General features: G+C 36.4%; 3 protein-coding genes across 3 annotated transcripts; all 3 read left to right on the top strand.

The window, feature by feature from the left end:
• The first annotated feature begins 493 nt into the window (after positions 1-493).
• On the top strand, positions 494-2829 carry LOC114749739 (receptor-like protein EIX1). The gene is made up of 2 exons (XM_028938281.1): positions 494-2699; positions 2795-2829. The coding sequence occupies exons 1-2, from the start codon at positions 494-496 to the stop codon at positions 2827-2829; spliced, it is 2241 nt and encodes a 746-aa protein (XP_028794114.1).
• Positions 2830-4299: 1470 nt separating this feature from the next.
• Positions 4300-7519, top strand: LOC114749740 (aminoacyl tRNA synthase complex-interacting multifunctional protein 1-like). The gene is given in 5 exon segments (XM_028938282.1): positions 4300-4364; positions 5244-5398; positions 5401-5522; positions 6186-6392; positions 7273-7519. Coding segments are annotated over 5 exon segments (693 nt in total). The 3' UTR covers positions 7417-7519.
• Positions 7520-11434: 3915 nt separating this feature from the next.
• LOC114749741 (receptor-like protein EIX1) lies at positions 11435-14140 on the top strand. The gene has a single exon (XM_028938283.1). The coding sequence runs from the start codon at positions 11435-11437 to the stop codon at positions 14138-14140; it is 2706 nt and encodes a 901-aa protein (XP_028794116.1).
• Positions 14141-16665: the final 2525 nt, after the last annotated feature.

The raw sequence follows: 16665 nt of genomic DNA on the forward strand, positions 1-16665 counted from the left end.
AGTGTCTGGTGAAGTTCTTCATTAAAGAAGGGAAAAACCAAACTCTTTGTGAATGCCTGTCAAAACTCAAAACTGATCCTCTATAATGTGGGAAGGAAGCAGAACATTATAACTTTCTTTTCCGAGCAGAAATACATGCGGTCTTTATTGTACTTTTGTGAGATCTCCAATCATTTAACGCAATAATTCAGGGGGGGGGGAATCATTTTTAAACATGATCTTTACGCGCACCAAATGGGAAAATGCAGAAGAAGGTGATGGGTAATTTCCTTCGAACAAAAAACTAGTTCCCCAATAACTCTTAACGTGCTTCTCAAGGTGGGTGTTGACTATCATTTTCAGCTGTGGACCATGGCTATATAGTTGATTTTATACGATACTGTTTTTTTCTCATCCCAATAATGTTCAGTTGGCGACCGTTTAACACGGAACAAGAAGGAATTTTATCGATGTTCCACGTAAACAAAGGTTCTGCTATATATATGCTACTGAGATGTGTAGCTTTGATCTACAACCACAGCTTGCCAGAGATAAAGTTACTTCAATGGGAAAACTACCAGTAATTGAGTTGTTCTTACTCTCGCTTTGCCTCTTAATAATCTCAGTTTTTGTGGGGAGCAGTGATGGCCACTTGGTTTCTTGCCTGGCCCCTGATCATGAAGCTCTCATGGACTTCAAAACTGGGCTTCATGATCCCAATAATGTGCTATCTTCATGGAGGGGCAGTAACTGTTGTGAATGGCATGGAATAGGGTGCGACAACAGTACAAAAGCAGTTGTTGCCGTTGATCTCCACAATCCGTACGGGTTTGAATTTTCATCTGATGACAGGTACGCGTTCTGGAACTTGAGCGGCGAGATAAGACCATCTTTGATGAAGCTCAAGTCATTAAGGCTTTTAGACTTGAGTTTTAACACCTTTGATGGCATATCAATACCTGAATTCTTTGGTTCATTGGAGAATTTGCAATATCTGAACTTGTCAAATGCTGGTTTTAGTGGCCTCATTCCTGCACATTTGGGAAACTTATCTCACTTGAAAGTTCTTGATCTTGACAAGAGTGTCGACTCATCGAATGAATTGTGTGCTGATAATTTCCAATGGATAACTGGCCTCGTCTCTTTAGAACATCTTGTTATGAATCGGGTTAAACTTTCGTTGGTGAAAGACTGGGCTGGTGCATTAAATCAACTTCCTTCTATCGTTGAATTGCATCTATCTGGTTGTTACTTGTCTGGTTATTTTCCATCAGTGCCTTCTTTGAATTTTTCTTCACTTGTTGTCATGGATCTTAGCTTAAACAACTTCTATTCAAAGATACCCGATTGGCTTGTAAATATAAGTAGCTTGCAACATATTGATATGACAGTAAGTAACCTGCATGGAAGAATACCGCTTGGTCTAGGAGAAATGCCAAATTTAGTGTCGTTGGATTTAAGTTACAATGATAATCTTACAGCGAACTGTTCCCAACTCTTCCAAAAAAGATGGGAAAAGGTACAAGTTATTGATTTTGGAGAAAACAAGGTGCATGGAAAACTCCCCCCGTCTTTGGGAAACATAACTTCTCTCGCTCAACTTTATCTTGATTCTAATGCTATTGAGGGTGGTATTCCCAGCTCTATTGGAAAACTTTGCAACTTGAATAGATTTTCTCTATCTGAAATTCTTGAAGGAACACAAGCTTGCCCTATTAAGAAACCTTTACATAATTTGCAATATTTTTATTTGGGCAGCAATAAATTGGGTGGTAAAATCCCATATTGGATAGGTCAACTAGAAAATATGGTTAGTCTTGACCTTAGTGATAATTTGTTTCAAGGACATATCCCTACTTCTTTCGGATCGTTGCGAAATCTTATTAGCTTGAACCTTCAAAAGAATAAACTTGATGGGACGCTTCCAGAAAGTTTAGGACAACTTTCTTCCCTATCAGAACTTGATATTTCTTCTAATCAATTAGGAGGCATAATATCTCAAATTCATTTTTCAAAGCTGATCAATCTGAATGTCCTAGACTTATCCTCCAATTTATTCATTGTGAACTTCAGCTCCAATTGGATGCCTCCATTCCAAGTTGAAATTCTTATAATGAGTTCATGCATCTTGGGACCTTCGTTTCCATCTTGGCTCCAGTCACAGAAAGAGATAAAAACTTTGAACCTTTCAAATGCTAGCATTTCAGATTCTATACCAAATTGGTTTTGGATGAGAATGACTAACTTTAATTTCTTATCTCTTTCCCAAAATCAATTTTCTGGACAAATACCAAAGTCTATATGGGAGAAGTGTGATTCTCTTCTCACCATTGATCTTTCAAGCAACAACTTCATGGGAAGGATCCCTTCAAGCCTTGCAAATTGTTCTATATTGGATGAACTAGACCTTAGCAGTAACAACTTGTCTGGGGCTATTCCAAATTCCTTAGGTCAATTGCAACAGCTCAGATCATTGCACCTACGTGACAACCGGCTCTCGGGAAATTTACCACCATCGTTCATGAACTTATCCTCTTTGCGGACCTTGGACCTTGGTAACAATGAACTTTTTGGTGGAATTCCTTCTTGGATTGGAGACGGATTTGGCAATCTTGCAATTCTTGACTTAAGATCCAATGCATTCTTTGGAGAAATACCTCATGAGCTCTCAAAACTAAGTTCATTGCAAGTCCTAGATCTTGGGGAGAATGACTTGAGCGGTAAAATTCCAGCCAGCTTTGGTGATCTTAAAGCATTGACCCCAAGAAAAAGAGGTTTAATGGAGGCAGATGTACAATGGATCGATACAAGCCAGATACCATTAGCTGTGTTAAGAGGGTCAAATCATGATGGAGGGAAATATCAAGAGAGGTTGGTTGTGAATGCAAAAGGCCAATCATTGACCTACACCACCACTCTTCATCTAGTCACTAGCATAGACCTTTCTAGAAACAACTTGTCTGGAAGAATTCCCCATGAATTGACAAAACTATCCCTTCTAACCTATTTGAACCTATCAGGAAATCACCTAATCGGCAGCATTCCAGAAAGCATATCAAATATGATTCAGCTATCATCCCTTGATCTCTCAAGTAATCAACTCACTGGGTCTATTCCTCAAAACTTGTCTTCCTTATCATTTTTGGGCTACTTGAATTTGTCCTTCAACAACCTTTCAGGTCCCATCCCTTACACAGGTCACACAACAACTTTCGAAGCATCTTCATTTGTTGGGAACCCTAATCTCTATGGTTGTCCCCTTCCTATAAGGTGCCTACCTCTTGTTGATGGTCATGTCAATGGTTCTAACAGGGAAGCATGCAACGATGAAGCAGATGATTCTGATGGGCTCATTGATAAGTGGTTTTACTTGAGTGTTGGATTGGGATTTGCTACCGGGCTTTTGGTACCTTTTCTCATATTAGCAATGAAGAGATCTTGGAGTGATGCTTACTTTGATTTTTTGGAAGTGGTCATTGTAAAATTTCTTGTTTTGTTGCGTAGAACAAGAATCAATCATGGCCGCAATATCAAGCCTCGTCACAGATGATAGTTTTAGAGGTATTTTCATTCTCCTTCTGTCTGCGTATAATCCTGACTCTTTATGCTTCTGGCTATAGTATGTCTCTTTCCATTATTGGTAGCAAGAATTTATTTGGTTACTGACTTTACTGCAGGGAGTGTTTGCAAGGAAGTGAGCTTGATTGGGTGGATTTCTGTGCCATCACCTTCTTTTTCCTCTCTATTGGAACTAGACAAGTGCTAGGAGCTTCTGAAATGTTGCTAAGTTTAATGGATGCGTTGCTTCTTCTATTTTGTTTCTTTGTTTCTGTTGTTTTGTTTATTGTTTGTCTTATGGACTTCATTTCTGGGTGTTTTGTTCTTTTTTACCTTTATGTTAATCCAGCAGTGTTTGATGTAAAATTAAAAAAAATTGTTGCTTGTTTTGTGATAGCTGAAAGTTATTGATCCCGGAAGGTACCTGCACATGGTTCATGAAAGTCTCTCTCTATATTTTTTTCATTGAAGTTTATTTTTTAAAAATGTTTATACTACATACTATAGAATTTGTGGGTTTCTTCAAACACCAAGACCAAGATGAAGGCACTGTTGGGTCAGTGAAGAGAACGACAAATACAAGAATGAACGGAAAATTGAATAACTGTATATCTCTGATGCGCCTTCTAAATCAGTTGTAGTGAATAACTTACGTAGAAAAGGTGTTCTACATTGGGCATAGAAAGTAATTTATTTTTAAAAAATGAAATTTTATTTTATCCTTTTTATACTGATGTAAGCACCATACAAGAAGAGCCAAATATGGTAGCAAGATCAGGTCTTGTTACAAATATGGGAGGTTTTTCCCCAACTTTAGCGCATCTTATGTAATACCGGTCGAAAATTAGTGATGGGTAAAATTTAGTCTAAAATATAAGATCTTAATTAATTTTGTCTTTTTTATTTATCCAAACTAACTGATTATATATGTTAAGGTAGTATGCATGCAGGGGTAGTTTTAATCCAAATTATTTAAGGAGGTACTTTATGAAAACTAATACATATTTTTAACAAATAACTAATTTAAATACTTTTTTTAATATATTCAAATTAATTAAGTAGGTCTTATATTAAGGATCAGATTTATCTAATTTAGGTAGATTAATGAAGTAGTTAAATTACTTATTTATGAAAGATATGTGTTGGTTTCCTTATAAATACTCCTTCGGTCCTAAATATAAACCTATTTTATAGTGTAAATTATGTTATAAAATGAGTCTCATATTTAGGACTAGAGAAATACCATTTTAAATCATTTGGACTGGAACTACCTTTAATGCAAACTCACTTAACTTATACAATCAATTTGGTTAGTTTGGATAAAAAAATAGATTAAAGTCTTATACTTAAGAACAAATCCAATCATCTACTTATTCTTATATTAAGGATTGAAAGTGGTAACTATCAAGAAGCTTTATTATCTCTTTGAAATTTTAAGAGAAAATACAAATAAATTGAAGATCAGGAAATAGTGTTGATAATAACTTGCCATTCACATTTAAAATAAAGTTCAAAAAATAATTTTTTGAGGGCCAAATCCCTTTTTTTCCTAGTGCTACAAAGGGCAGCACTACTATGCTATCGCTTTCTTCCTTGTGGAGAGCTAGGGCTCATGGCTTTTTTTCTTCTTTAGTAACTCCCTCCTCTCTCATTGCTCAATCCAAATTCCCCATTTTCTCCATCTCCTCATCACCATCCCGATAAAGAAGAAGAATCTCATCTCCCTTCTCTTCTTTTTGCACCGCTTCTACTGATGAAGCAGTGGCGGAATCCGTCGCAACCACTTCCGGTGATGCTTCTTGTAACAATGGAATAAATGTTAAGGACGCCGCCGGCTTGCTTGACACAATGGTTGGGAGAATTCTCGGGGGTGGAAACACAAGGAGGCTGACTCTCTTTATGTGGAAGAGGTGGATATTGGTGAGCCAGAGCCCAGAGTCATTGGCAGTGGCCTTGTCAAATACATTCCTCTTGACCATCTTGAGGTAATTTTTCGATGTCAGCTTGTTATAAGGCTTGATTGCTGAGCCTTTACTAGTAGCTAGTAGCATTCATATTTTGATAAATGAGAAAATTGTTGTTTAAAATTGATAATTTGATTCGTACTCAATGTCTTTGGCAGCTGTCTTCCTAATTTCTCTACCTTAGAAAAATGGGATCTCTGTTTGACATTCTTACACCACATGGATCGGAACACACACGCGCTCGCACACACACAATAATTAAAGAACAGTGAGCAAGATATATCTTGCACAGTGATTTTGAAGTTTTAATAATAATTATAAAGAAAAAACTGCAAGATGCATCTTGCACTGGTCTTCCATGTCAATTTGTCTTCTTGGACTTAGTAAGGGCGTTTAGAGAAGAACAGTTATTTTCCGTACTTTACTTTCAAAGCCTGTCCTTTGTTGCTCCTTGAAATGAGAATCCTGTTTTTTTTTTAACAAAACAGAGGCCATTTTATTAATAACCAAAATGAGAATCCTGTTAGCAAGACGGTTTATGTTCTGCAAATAATGCATGAGTTGATGGCTTAGACAGATTCTTTCTGCTGGACTGGAGTAACTGTTTTTAAATCGAAAATGATGTTTGGGAATTGAACTTGAAGTCTGACATTGTTCAACGTGATAAATAATTCATATATGCAGGGCAAAAAAGTAATCGTGCTTTCCAATTTGAAGCCAAGGAACATGCGTGGTGTCAAGTCTTCCGGCATGCTCATGGCTGCTTCTGATGCCAAGCATGAGAATGTTGAACTTCTTTTTCCTCCTGAGAAAGCAGCCCCTGGGGAAAGAATATGGTTTGGATCAGAAGATGAAAAGGAAAACCAACCTGCTCCTGCGACTCCTAATCAGGTAATAGCTCTACTTTTATTACGTGACAGCTTTTTCCAATGCGGATAAGTTCTATAATTTAGGACAATGATTTTTTTACTGCTAAAAATATCGGGATAAGTTTATTCTTGTCAGTTATGGGCAAATTTTGTTGAGACATAAGAATAGTTGTCACTTTTGCATAATAGAAAAGGCACTAGCAGCTCCCAAATTTTAAGCTCAGACACTGATTGCTTTTCTTTTCATCCTCTCAGATCCTGATATTACCTGTTGACTTTTCTTTCACATATTCATCTGTACTTCCTGATTTTTGTTATACATGATACTTTGCCATCTTAAATATGGGGCGATTTTTCAATTGAATCACTGAATTTTATTGTTCGATGAGCCTCTCTTTCTGGGCTGTGTTGATGAAATGAGATCCATAACTATTTGGAATTGGTTTTGATGTTGCAACGAAGAATGAATCACATTCTAGAGTTTAGGAATGAAGATCTAGGAACCTGAATAACAACAGGGCATTGAAAGAAATGAGTGAGACCAATTCCGTTAAATGAATTCTGGAATTGACTAGCATAAGCATAGTAATTCCAAAGAAAATGACAGTATAGTCTTGGAGGGACCTATTATCTGACTTGTATCTCTCCTACTCCAACAAGCTCTCAACGTATTGCAAAAAGTTCATAGCAAACTATGCTATGTATAAGCTATAAGCAACGCAATTCATTTATCAAATTTTTCACAGTAGACAAAAATATGTCTAGTTCAGCTGAAGGAAATGAAAAAGTGATTAAATTTCCTACATAGTATACTGTTTCTCTGTTATATCTAGGTAATTTATCAGTGATCTCAATCCCATGTTTCGATGCCATATTTACTATTCTTCTGTGACTACCTGCAGATTCAAAAAAAGAAGACGTGGGAATCCGTACAGCCTCATCTTAAGACAGATGCTTCTTGCATAGCAATGGTTGGGGAGCATGTAATGCGGACATCTGCAGGTGCAGTGGCATGCCAATCATTGCAGAATGCAAACATTTCCTGATTCTGTTGGGAACATCATTTTTTATTTGGTCAAGCAATGCTTATTGATATGCATGTATTTCTCACATTGCAATTTTGCTGGATGTGTGAAAGTTCAAATTGTATGTACTATAATATGGATACGTTGCATGGTTAATAAGGAACTTTAGCATTCTTTGGCAAATAGGGCAAACTAACTGTATACTTGCTCGTAAATTATAGAGAGATTTCAAAACATACTGGATTTCTTTCACTTGTGAAATTTGAACTGAGGAAGCAGGTTGATACTTCCATGACTTGCGTATCAAGAAAGCAACAACAGGGAGGGACAGATGGCACCATCGGAGAAAAAGAATAATGTTGCAATGAGGCAATCAATCAGAGATAGAAAACCCCCCATAAAAGCTAGCTTATTATGCCATTCCATGATCAACCTTACTGTCAGAAACCATCGGCAATATGGTTTGGCTAGGATCCTACAGAGAATATGTTTTTCATGTTGCGTTTGTTTTATGGTTGATTAGGTTTTATACGGGAGAATGACCTATAGAGATCATGGAAACACTGGAGAACCACGGATTTATGAAATTACGGACAAGAACCAAGATTACAAAAATAAAGATGTCTGGTTTCTCATTTCTAGTCTTATGTGATCAACCTTACTGCCAGAAATCATTATCTGTTTGTTTTATGTTTTATTGGGTTTTATTTTATTCTAACCTGCAGTTTTGTCAAGACTAGTCTTATATGAGCGTGATGATTCGTACCAAGAAGGTCATCAAAAGAATGTGGGAGCGAGCTCTATCCTCAGAGAGAGATCTTGTTTTGATTTTCACAGTGGGTAGGCTGTAATAAAGGACATTTTAGATACGTGTATTTTGCATATTGAGATGTCGGTAGTCGAGCTGCTTGGGAAAAGAAAATCTAAGACGCTTGGAACTTCAAGTCATTCAAAATGCGCTAGCATCTTTATTAAACACATGTTTGAACAGTGACTTGATCATGGGTTTAGTGCCTGCGCCGAAACTAATTACATAATGAGTCTCGTGTTTATTGTGATGGAACAGCAAACAATAATTTTTAGGGAGAATTACGTTGAGATCTTAAGAAAAAAATAATTACAAAAGTAAGTTTTAAAAATTGTTATTTTCTATTTTGGAACTATTTAAGTTGTTGTTGAGATTTTTTAATAATTATTTTTTTCTTTAAGATCTTATTATAATTCTTCCTAATTTCTATATCAACAACGGAAGTACAACAAAAAATGCAGATTCCTTATAATATGGTGGAGTAAGATTCAAAGCCTTGTTGAAAAATGTTACGTTTGGGTCCCATTTGACCTGAAGCATTGAAAATAAGGGACAATTTTTACGGGAACGACTCGAGAAACAAGCAAGATTGATCTCCTGATCTCTTCCAAAACGCTGTCGCTTGCTAGTCTGGAGCTGGACCTCAACCCAGAGTAGCCTCACGAAAACAATCTGAAAATGGGACTTGGAGTTGGGTCCACATCGATAGTAAAACGGTAGTCTTCTTCCAAGCTTTATCCCGATCGATGTGGATGCTTCTTCCCCTGCAAAGAAAAATGAATCTTCCTGGATTGCGAGCTCCAATGATGTCCTCCATCAAGCTTAGTCTTCTTCCTTAGATCCATGGCGGAAGCTTTTATCTATGGTTTGCAGCTCTGCTTCAACCACTACTGGAAAAACGGCTACAAAAATGCGCATGTTTTATGCGTTTTCTGCAATTTATGCAATGAATCAAAAATAAGAAACATGATGATCGATTTATTTGTTGCTTAATGTGAAAGTTAATTTTGAATTGCTGATTTCGGCTCGTTATAAGTGCTGATCGATAAATATGATAGTCCCATAACGCTGGTTAAACTTCCATTTCAAGAAGATGAGAGTTCATTGACTTGCTTGGTAAGGTGACGGTCGAGTGTCGACCATATTAAAGCTGTAGTAAATAGTACTCCTCCGGTCCTTAATATAGGATCCAATTGTTGAGTTGGTTTTGGTCCTAAATATAAAACCCATTTATCATATTTATCATTTTTCTCTAAATTATCCCTATGATACTATCTCAACCATAATCAAGTAGAAGAGAGAGATGGGGTATTAAGAAAGATGATTATGGTGTTTTAGGAAAAACATGTTATATTTCTTATAATTAACTAACTTACCTAATTTCATTAATCTAATCAAATTAGTTAAATGGGTCTTATATTAAGACCAGAGGAGTATTTGTTAAGTGTCAAAGATCTCTATTCAATTTGATGATGCAAATTGTCCCAATAACTAACTCGTCCAACAACGTTGTTCTTTAACATTTTTCAATGACGCCTGCTCATTTTCTTCTGTATATGAATGCTCCGTTTTGAACTTTCTTCCGGAAAAAAAAGAAGGAAAAAACATATACTTTACGCGTGAAAGTGGGGGCACATGGAATGAAAGCTCAATTATAAGACTAATGTCATGACGTTGTAGCTATGTGGTAGTTGATTTTATTACGTTACTGCATTTTCTCATATCGATGTCTTAATGAAAGTTCAGTTCAGGACCACTTAACAAGGACCACTTAACAAAGAATGAAAGACAGATTTATCCTCTTACGCGGAAACGAAGAAATATAAGTATATATGTATATGTAAATGCTGCTGAGATGTACAGCTTTTGCCTACAACCAAAGTTTGCTAGAGAGAGAGAGATATACATCAATGGCAAAATTACCAGTGATTGAGTTATTATTACACCTTGTCTGCTTGTTAATCTTAGTTTCTGTTGGGAGCAGTAATGGTGGCCACTTGATTATTGCTTGCCTCTGATTGAGAAGCTCTAAAGGACTTCAAAACTGGGCTTCAAGGTCATGGCAATGTGTTATCTTCTGTATATGAATGCTCCGTTTTGAACTTTCTTCCCCCGGGGGGGGGGGACATATACTTTACGCGTGAAAGTGGGGCCACATGTAATGAAAGCTCAATTATAAGACTAATGTCATGACGTTATAGCTATGTGGTAGTTGATTTTATTACGTTACTGCATTTTCTCATATCGATGTCTTAATGAAAGTTCAGTTCAGGACCACTTAACAAAGAATGAAAGACAGATTTATCCTCTTTAAGTTTCTAGGAGGAGTAGGCTGAAAATGAGAGCCCCTGCTTTTACAGGTAATGTGGCATGGGGACTTCTAGTTAGTGAAAACCATGAGTATGCACTAAAAAAAAAAAAAAAAAAAAAATCTTTTACCGATCACCATGTGGATGTTTACAACACGAGGGTGTTATATATGCGTGGACCTATGTCTTAGCATGTGTGCTGCACAAATATAGTATTGGTTTAGGCTTACAGCGTATGTAGCAACTTTTACTAAATGATATTACACTTTACATATTTTGAACATGTGAATATAAATTTTTCTTGTGGAACTCCAACTCCAAACCAAGTGACTTGGCTCGTAATTCTTTTAGAAAATATTTATCTTATATTTTTTTGAAGTGTCTGGTGAAGTCCTTCGTTAAAGAAAGGAAAAAACCAAACCTTTTGTGAATGCCTGTCAAAACTCAACACTGATCCTCTATAATGTGGGAAGGAAGCAGAACATTATAACTTTCTTTTCCGAGCAGAAATATATGCGGTCTTTATTGTACTTTTGTGAGATCTCCAATCATTTAACGCAATAATTCAGGGGGGGGGGAATCATTTTTAAACATGATCTTTACGCGCACCAAATGGGAAAATGCAGAAGAAGGTGATGGGTAATTTCCTTCGAACAAAAAACTAGCTCCCCAATAACTCTTAACGTGCTTCTCAAGGTGGGTGTTGACTATCATTTTCAGCTGTGGACCATGGCTATATAGTTGATTTTATACGATTTTGTTTTTTTCTCATCCCAATAATGTTCAGTTGGCGACCGTTTAACACGGAACAAGAAGGAATTTTATCGATGTTCCACGTAAACAAAGGTTCTGCTATATATATGCTACTGAGATGTGTAGCTTTGGTCTGCAACCGTAGCTTGCTAGAGATAAAGATACTTCAATGGGAAAACTACCAGTAATTGAGTTGTTCTTACTCTCGCTTTGCCTCTTAATAATCTCAGTTTCTGTTGGGAGTAGTGATGACCACTTGGTTACTTGCCTGGCCCCTGATCGTGAAGCTCTCATGGACTTCAAAACTGGGCTTCATGATCCAAATAATGTGCTATCTTCATGGAGGGGCAATAACTGTTGTGAATGGCATGGAATAGAGTGCGACAATAGTACAAAAGCAGTTGTTGCAGTTGATCTCCACCATCCGTATGTGTTTGATGACAGGTATGCGTTCTGGAACTTGAGTGGTGAGATAAGACCATCTTTGATGGGGCTCAAGTCACTAAGGCTTTTAGACTTGAGTTTTAACAACTTTGATGGCATTTCAATACCTGAATTCTTTGGTTCATTGGAGAATTTGCAATATCTGAACTTGTCAAATGCTGGTTTTAGTGGCCTCATTCCTGCACATTTGGGAAACTTATCTCACTTGAAAGTTCTTGATCTTGAAAAGAGAGCCGACTCATCGAATGAATTTTATGCTGATAATTTCCAATGGATAACTGGCCTCGTCTCTTTGGAACACCTTGTTATGGATCAGGTTAACCTTTCGTTGGTGAAAGACTGGGCTGGTGCATTAAATCAACTTCCTTCTATCGTTGAATTGCATCTATCTGGTTGTTACTTGTCTGGTTATATTCCATCAGTGCCTTCTTTGAATTTTTCTTCACTTGTTGTCATGGATCTTAGCTTTAACAACTTCTATTCAAAGATACCCGATGGGCTTGTAAATATAAGTAGCTTGCAACATATTGATATGACAAAAAGTAACCTGCATGGAAGAATACCGCTTGGTCTAGGAGAAATGCCAAATTTATTGTTGTTGGATTTAAGTTGGAATTATGATCTTACAGCAAACTGTTCCCAACTCTTTCAAAAAAGATGGGAAAAGATACAAGTTATTGATTTGTCAATCAATAATTTGTATGGAAAACTTCCCATGTCTTTGGGAGACATGACTTCTCTCACTAGACTTTATCTTGATTCTAATGCTATTGAGGGTGGTATTCCCAGCTCTACTGGAAAACTTTGCAACTTGAATAGCTTTTCTTTATCGGGGAATAAGATGACAGGAAATCTACCTGAAATTCTTGAAAGAACACAAACTTGCCCTTTTAAGAAACCTCTACATGATTTGCAATATTTTGTTTTGGGCACCAATAAATTGAGCGGTAAAATCCCATATTGGATAGGTCAACTAGAAAATATAGTTAGGCTTGACCTTGGTGATAATTTGTTTCAAGGACATATCCCTATTTCTTTCGGATCGTTGCGAAATCTTGTTATCTTGTACCTTCAAAACAATAAACTTGATGGGACTCTCCCAGAAAGTTTAGGACAACTTTCTTCCCTATCAGAATTTGATATTTCTTCTAATCAATTGGGAGGCATAATATCTCAAATTCATTTTTCAAAGTTGATCAATCTGAGATACTTAGACTTATCCTCCAATTTATTCATTGTGAACATCAGCTCTAATTGGATGCCTCCATTCCAAGTTGAAGACCTTATAATGAGGTCATGCATTTTGGGACCTTCATTTCCATCTTGGCTCCGGTCACAAAAAGGGATAACCACTTTGAACCTTTCAAATGCTAGCATTTCAGATTCTATACCAAATTGGTTTTGGATGAGAATGACTACCTTTATTTTTTTATCTCTTTCCCAAAATCAATTTTCTGGACAAATACCAGAGTCAATAGGGGAGATTTGTGGTTCTCTTTTCACCATTGATCTTTCAAGCAACAACTTCATTGGGAGGATCCCTTCAAGCCTTGGAAATTGTTCTGTGTTGTATCAACTAGACCTTAGCAACAACAATTTGTCTGGGGCTATTCCAAATTCCTTAGGTCAATTGCAACGGCTCAGATTATTGCACCTAAGTGACAACCGGCTCTCGGGAAATTTACCACCATCGTTCATGAACTTATCCTCTTTGCGGACCTTGGACCTTGGTAACAATGAACTTTTTGGTGGAATTCCTTCTTGGATTGGAGACAGATTTGGCAATCTTGCAATTCTTGACTTAAGATCCAATGCATTCTTTGGAGAAATACCTCATGAGCTCTCAAAACTAAGTTCATTGCAAGTCCTGGATCTTGGGGAGAATGATTTGAGTGGTAACATTCCAGCCAGCTTTGGTGATCTTAAAGCATTGACCCCAAGGAAAAGAGGTTTAATGGAGGCAGATGTACAACGGGACGAATATCACAGAATACCATCAGGGTCAAATAATGATGAAGGGAAATATCAAGAAAGGTTGGTTGTGAATGCAAAAGGGCAGTCATTGAACTACACCACCACTCTTTATCTTGTCACCAATATAGACCTTTCTGGAAACAACTTGTCTGGAAGAATTCCCCATGAATTGACAAAACTATCCCTTCTAGTCTATTTGAACCTATCAAGAAATCACCTAATCGGCAGCATTCCAGAAAGCATATCAAATATGATTCAGCTATCATCCCTTGATCTCTCAAGTAATCAACTCACTGGGTCTATTCCTCAAAACTTGTCTTCCTTATCATCTTTGGGCTACTTGAATTTGTCCTTCAACAACCTTTCAGGTCCATCCCTTACACAGGTCACACAACAACTTTCGAAGCATCTTCATTTGTTGGGAACCCTAATCTCTATGGTTGTCCCCTTCCTATAAGGTGCCTACCTCTTGTTGATGGTCATGTCAATGGTTCTAACAGGGAAGCATGCAATGATGAAGCAGATGATTCTGATGGGCTCATTGATAAGTGGTTTTACTTGAGTGTTGGATTGGGATTTGCTACCGGGCTTTTGGTACCTTTTCTCATATTAGCAATGAAGAGATCCTGGAGTGATGCTTACTTTGATTTTTTGGAAGTGGTCATTGTAAAATTTCTTGTTTTGTTGCGTAGAACAAGAATCAACCATGGCCGCAAAATCAAGCCTCGTCACAGATGATAGTTTTAGAGGTATTTTCATTCTCCTTCTGTCTGCGTATAATATACTACTAAATCCTGACTCTTTATGCTTCTGGCTATAGTACGTCTCTTTCCATTATTGGTAGCAAGAATTTATTTGGTTACTGACTTTACTGCAGGGAGTGTTTGCAAGGAAGTGAGCTTGATTGGGTGGATTTCTGTGCCATCGCCTTCTTTTTCCTCTCTATTGGAACTAGACAAGTGCTAGGAGCTTCTGAAATGTTGCTAAGTTTAATGGATGCGTTGGTTCTTCTATTTTGTTTCTGTTGTTTTGTTTATTGTTTGTCTTATGGACTTCATTTCTGGGTGTTTTGTTCTTTTTTACCTTTATGTTAATCCAGCAGTGTTTGATGTAGAATAAAAAAAGATGTTGCTTGTTTTGTGATAGCTGAAAGTTATAGATCCCGAAAGGTACCTGCACATGGTTCATGAAAGTCTCTCTCTATATTTTTTTCATTGAAGTTTATTTTTTAAAAATGTTTATACTCCTCCGGTCCTTAATATAAGTCCCATTTAACTAATTTGATTAGATTAAGGAAGTTAGGTAAGTTAGTTACTTATAAGAAATGTGACATATTTTTCCTAAAATATCATAATTATCTTTCTTAATACCCCTCTTCCTCTTCTACTTAATTATGATTGAAGAAGTATCCATAGGGGTAATTTAGAGAAAATTGATAAATATGAGAAATGAGTCTTATATTTAGGATCAAAACCAATTCAATAATTGAGTCCTATATTAAAGACCGGAGGAGTACTACATACTATAGAATTTGTGGGTTTCTTCAAACACCAAGACCAAGATGAAGGCACTGTTGGGCCTTTGAAGAGAACGACAAATACAAGAATGAACGGAAAATTGAATAATTGTATATCTCTGATGCGCCTTCTAAATCAGTTGTAGTGAATAACTTACGTAGAAAAGGTGTTCTACATTGGGCATAGAAAGTAATTTATTTTTAAAAAATGAAATTTTATTTTATCCTTTTTATATTGATGTAAGCACCATACAAGAAGAGCCAAATATGGTAGCAAGATCAGGTCTTGTTACAAATATGGGAGGTTTTTCCCCAACTTCAGTGCATCTTATGTAATACCGGTCGAAAATTAGTGATGGGTAAAATTTAGTCTAAAATATAAGATCTTAATTAATTTTGTCTTTTTTTTATTTATCCAAACTAACTGATTGTATATGTTAAGGTAGTATGCATGCAGGGGTAGTTTAATCCAAATTATTTAAGGAGGTACTTTATGAAAACTAATACATATTTTTAACAAATAACTAATTTAAATAGTTTTTTTAATATATTCAAATTAATTAAGTAGGTCTTATATTAAGGATCAGATTTATCTAATTTAGGTAGATTAATGAAGTAGTTAAATTACTTATTTATGAAAGATATGTGTTGGTTTCCTTATAAATACTCCTTCGGTCCTAAATATTTTATAGTGTAAATTATACTATAAAATGAGTCTCTTATTTAGGACTAGAGAAATACCATTTTAAATCATTTGGACTGGAACTACCTTACGCTATGTTTGGTACGGGATTTTTGGAGAGGAGGGGAGGAGAGTTGCTCCCCTCCCCTTGTTTGGCTGGTGTAATTTTTTAGGAGGGGAGGGGAGCCCCTCCCCTCCCCTCGTTTGGTTAAGATGTTTTTTAAAGAAGGGAGGGATTCTTCTCCCCTCCTCTTCTCTTCTAGCCTCCCCTCCAAAAGTGGAGTTTTTTGGAGGGGAGATGAGAGATAATATTTTAATTCCTTATATACCTTTTTGATTTGTTAACCTCTAATCAGTCGTAAATATTTCTACATAAGAGAGTTTTTTTGGGCATCTAACAAGAGGTTATTAAGATAATTGTCTCCAAAATTAGAACTTTTTTTTTCTCTTCTTCTAATTCCAAGAGGTTGTTGGTATTTTCTTTCACCTTCAAGGTCTTTTTTCTGATTGAAATCTATCACTCGTGACTTTTTATCTTGATATTCTATAAGTGTGTGACTATGTCTTGTAAATCAAAATTGGTGAATTATATTATATATATAGTTATATCTTAACAAAATAAAAAGTGAGAAAATTCATTTAAATTTTATGAGGTTAAAATAGTCAATTTTTTATTAGAACAAAATAAGGTATTATTAAAATTGCTCCCTCCCCTCCCCTCCAATCAATCCAAACAGGAGATTATTAAAATCCCTCCCCTCCCTTCCTCCTCCCTCCCCTCCCC

This window comes from Neltuma alba, unplaced genomic scaffold, assembly GCF_004799145.2.
Source record: "Neltuma alba isolate B1F8T4 unplaced genomic scaffold, ASM479914v2 tig00006149_pilon, whole genome shotgun sequence".
Classification (NCBI taxonomy): domain Eukaryota; kingdom Viridiplantae; phylum Streptophyta; class Magnoliopsida; order Fabales; family Fabaceae; genus Neltuma; species Neltuma alba.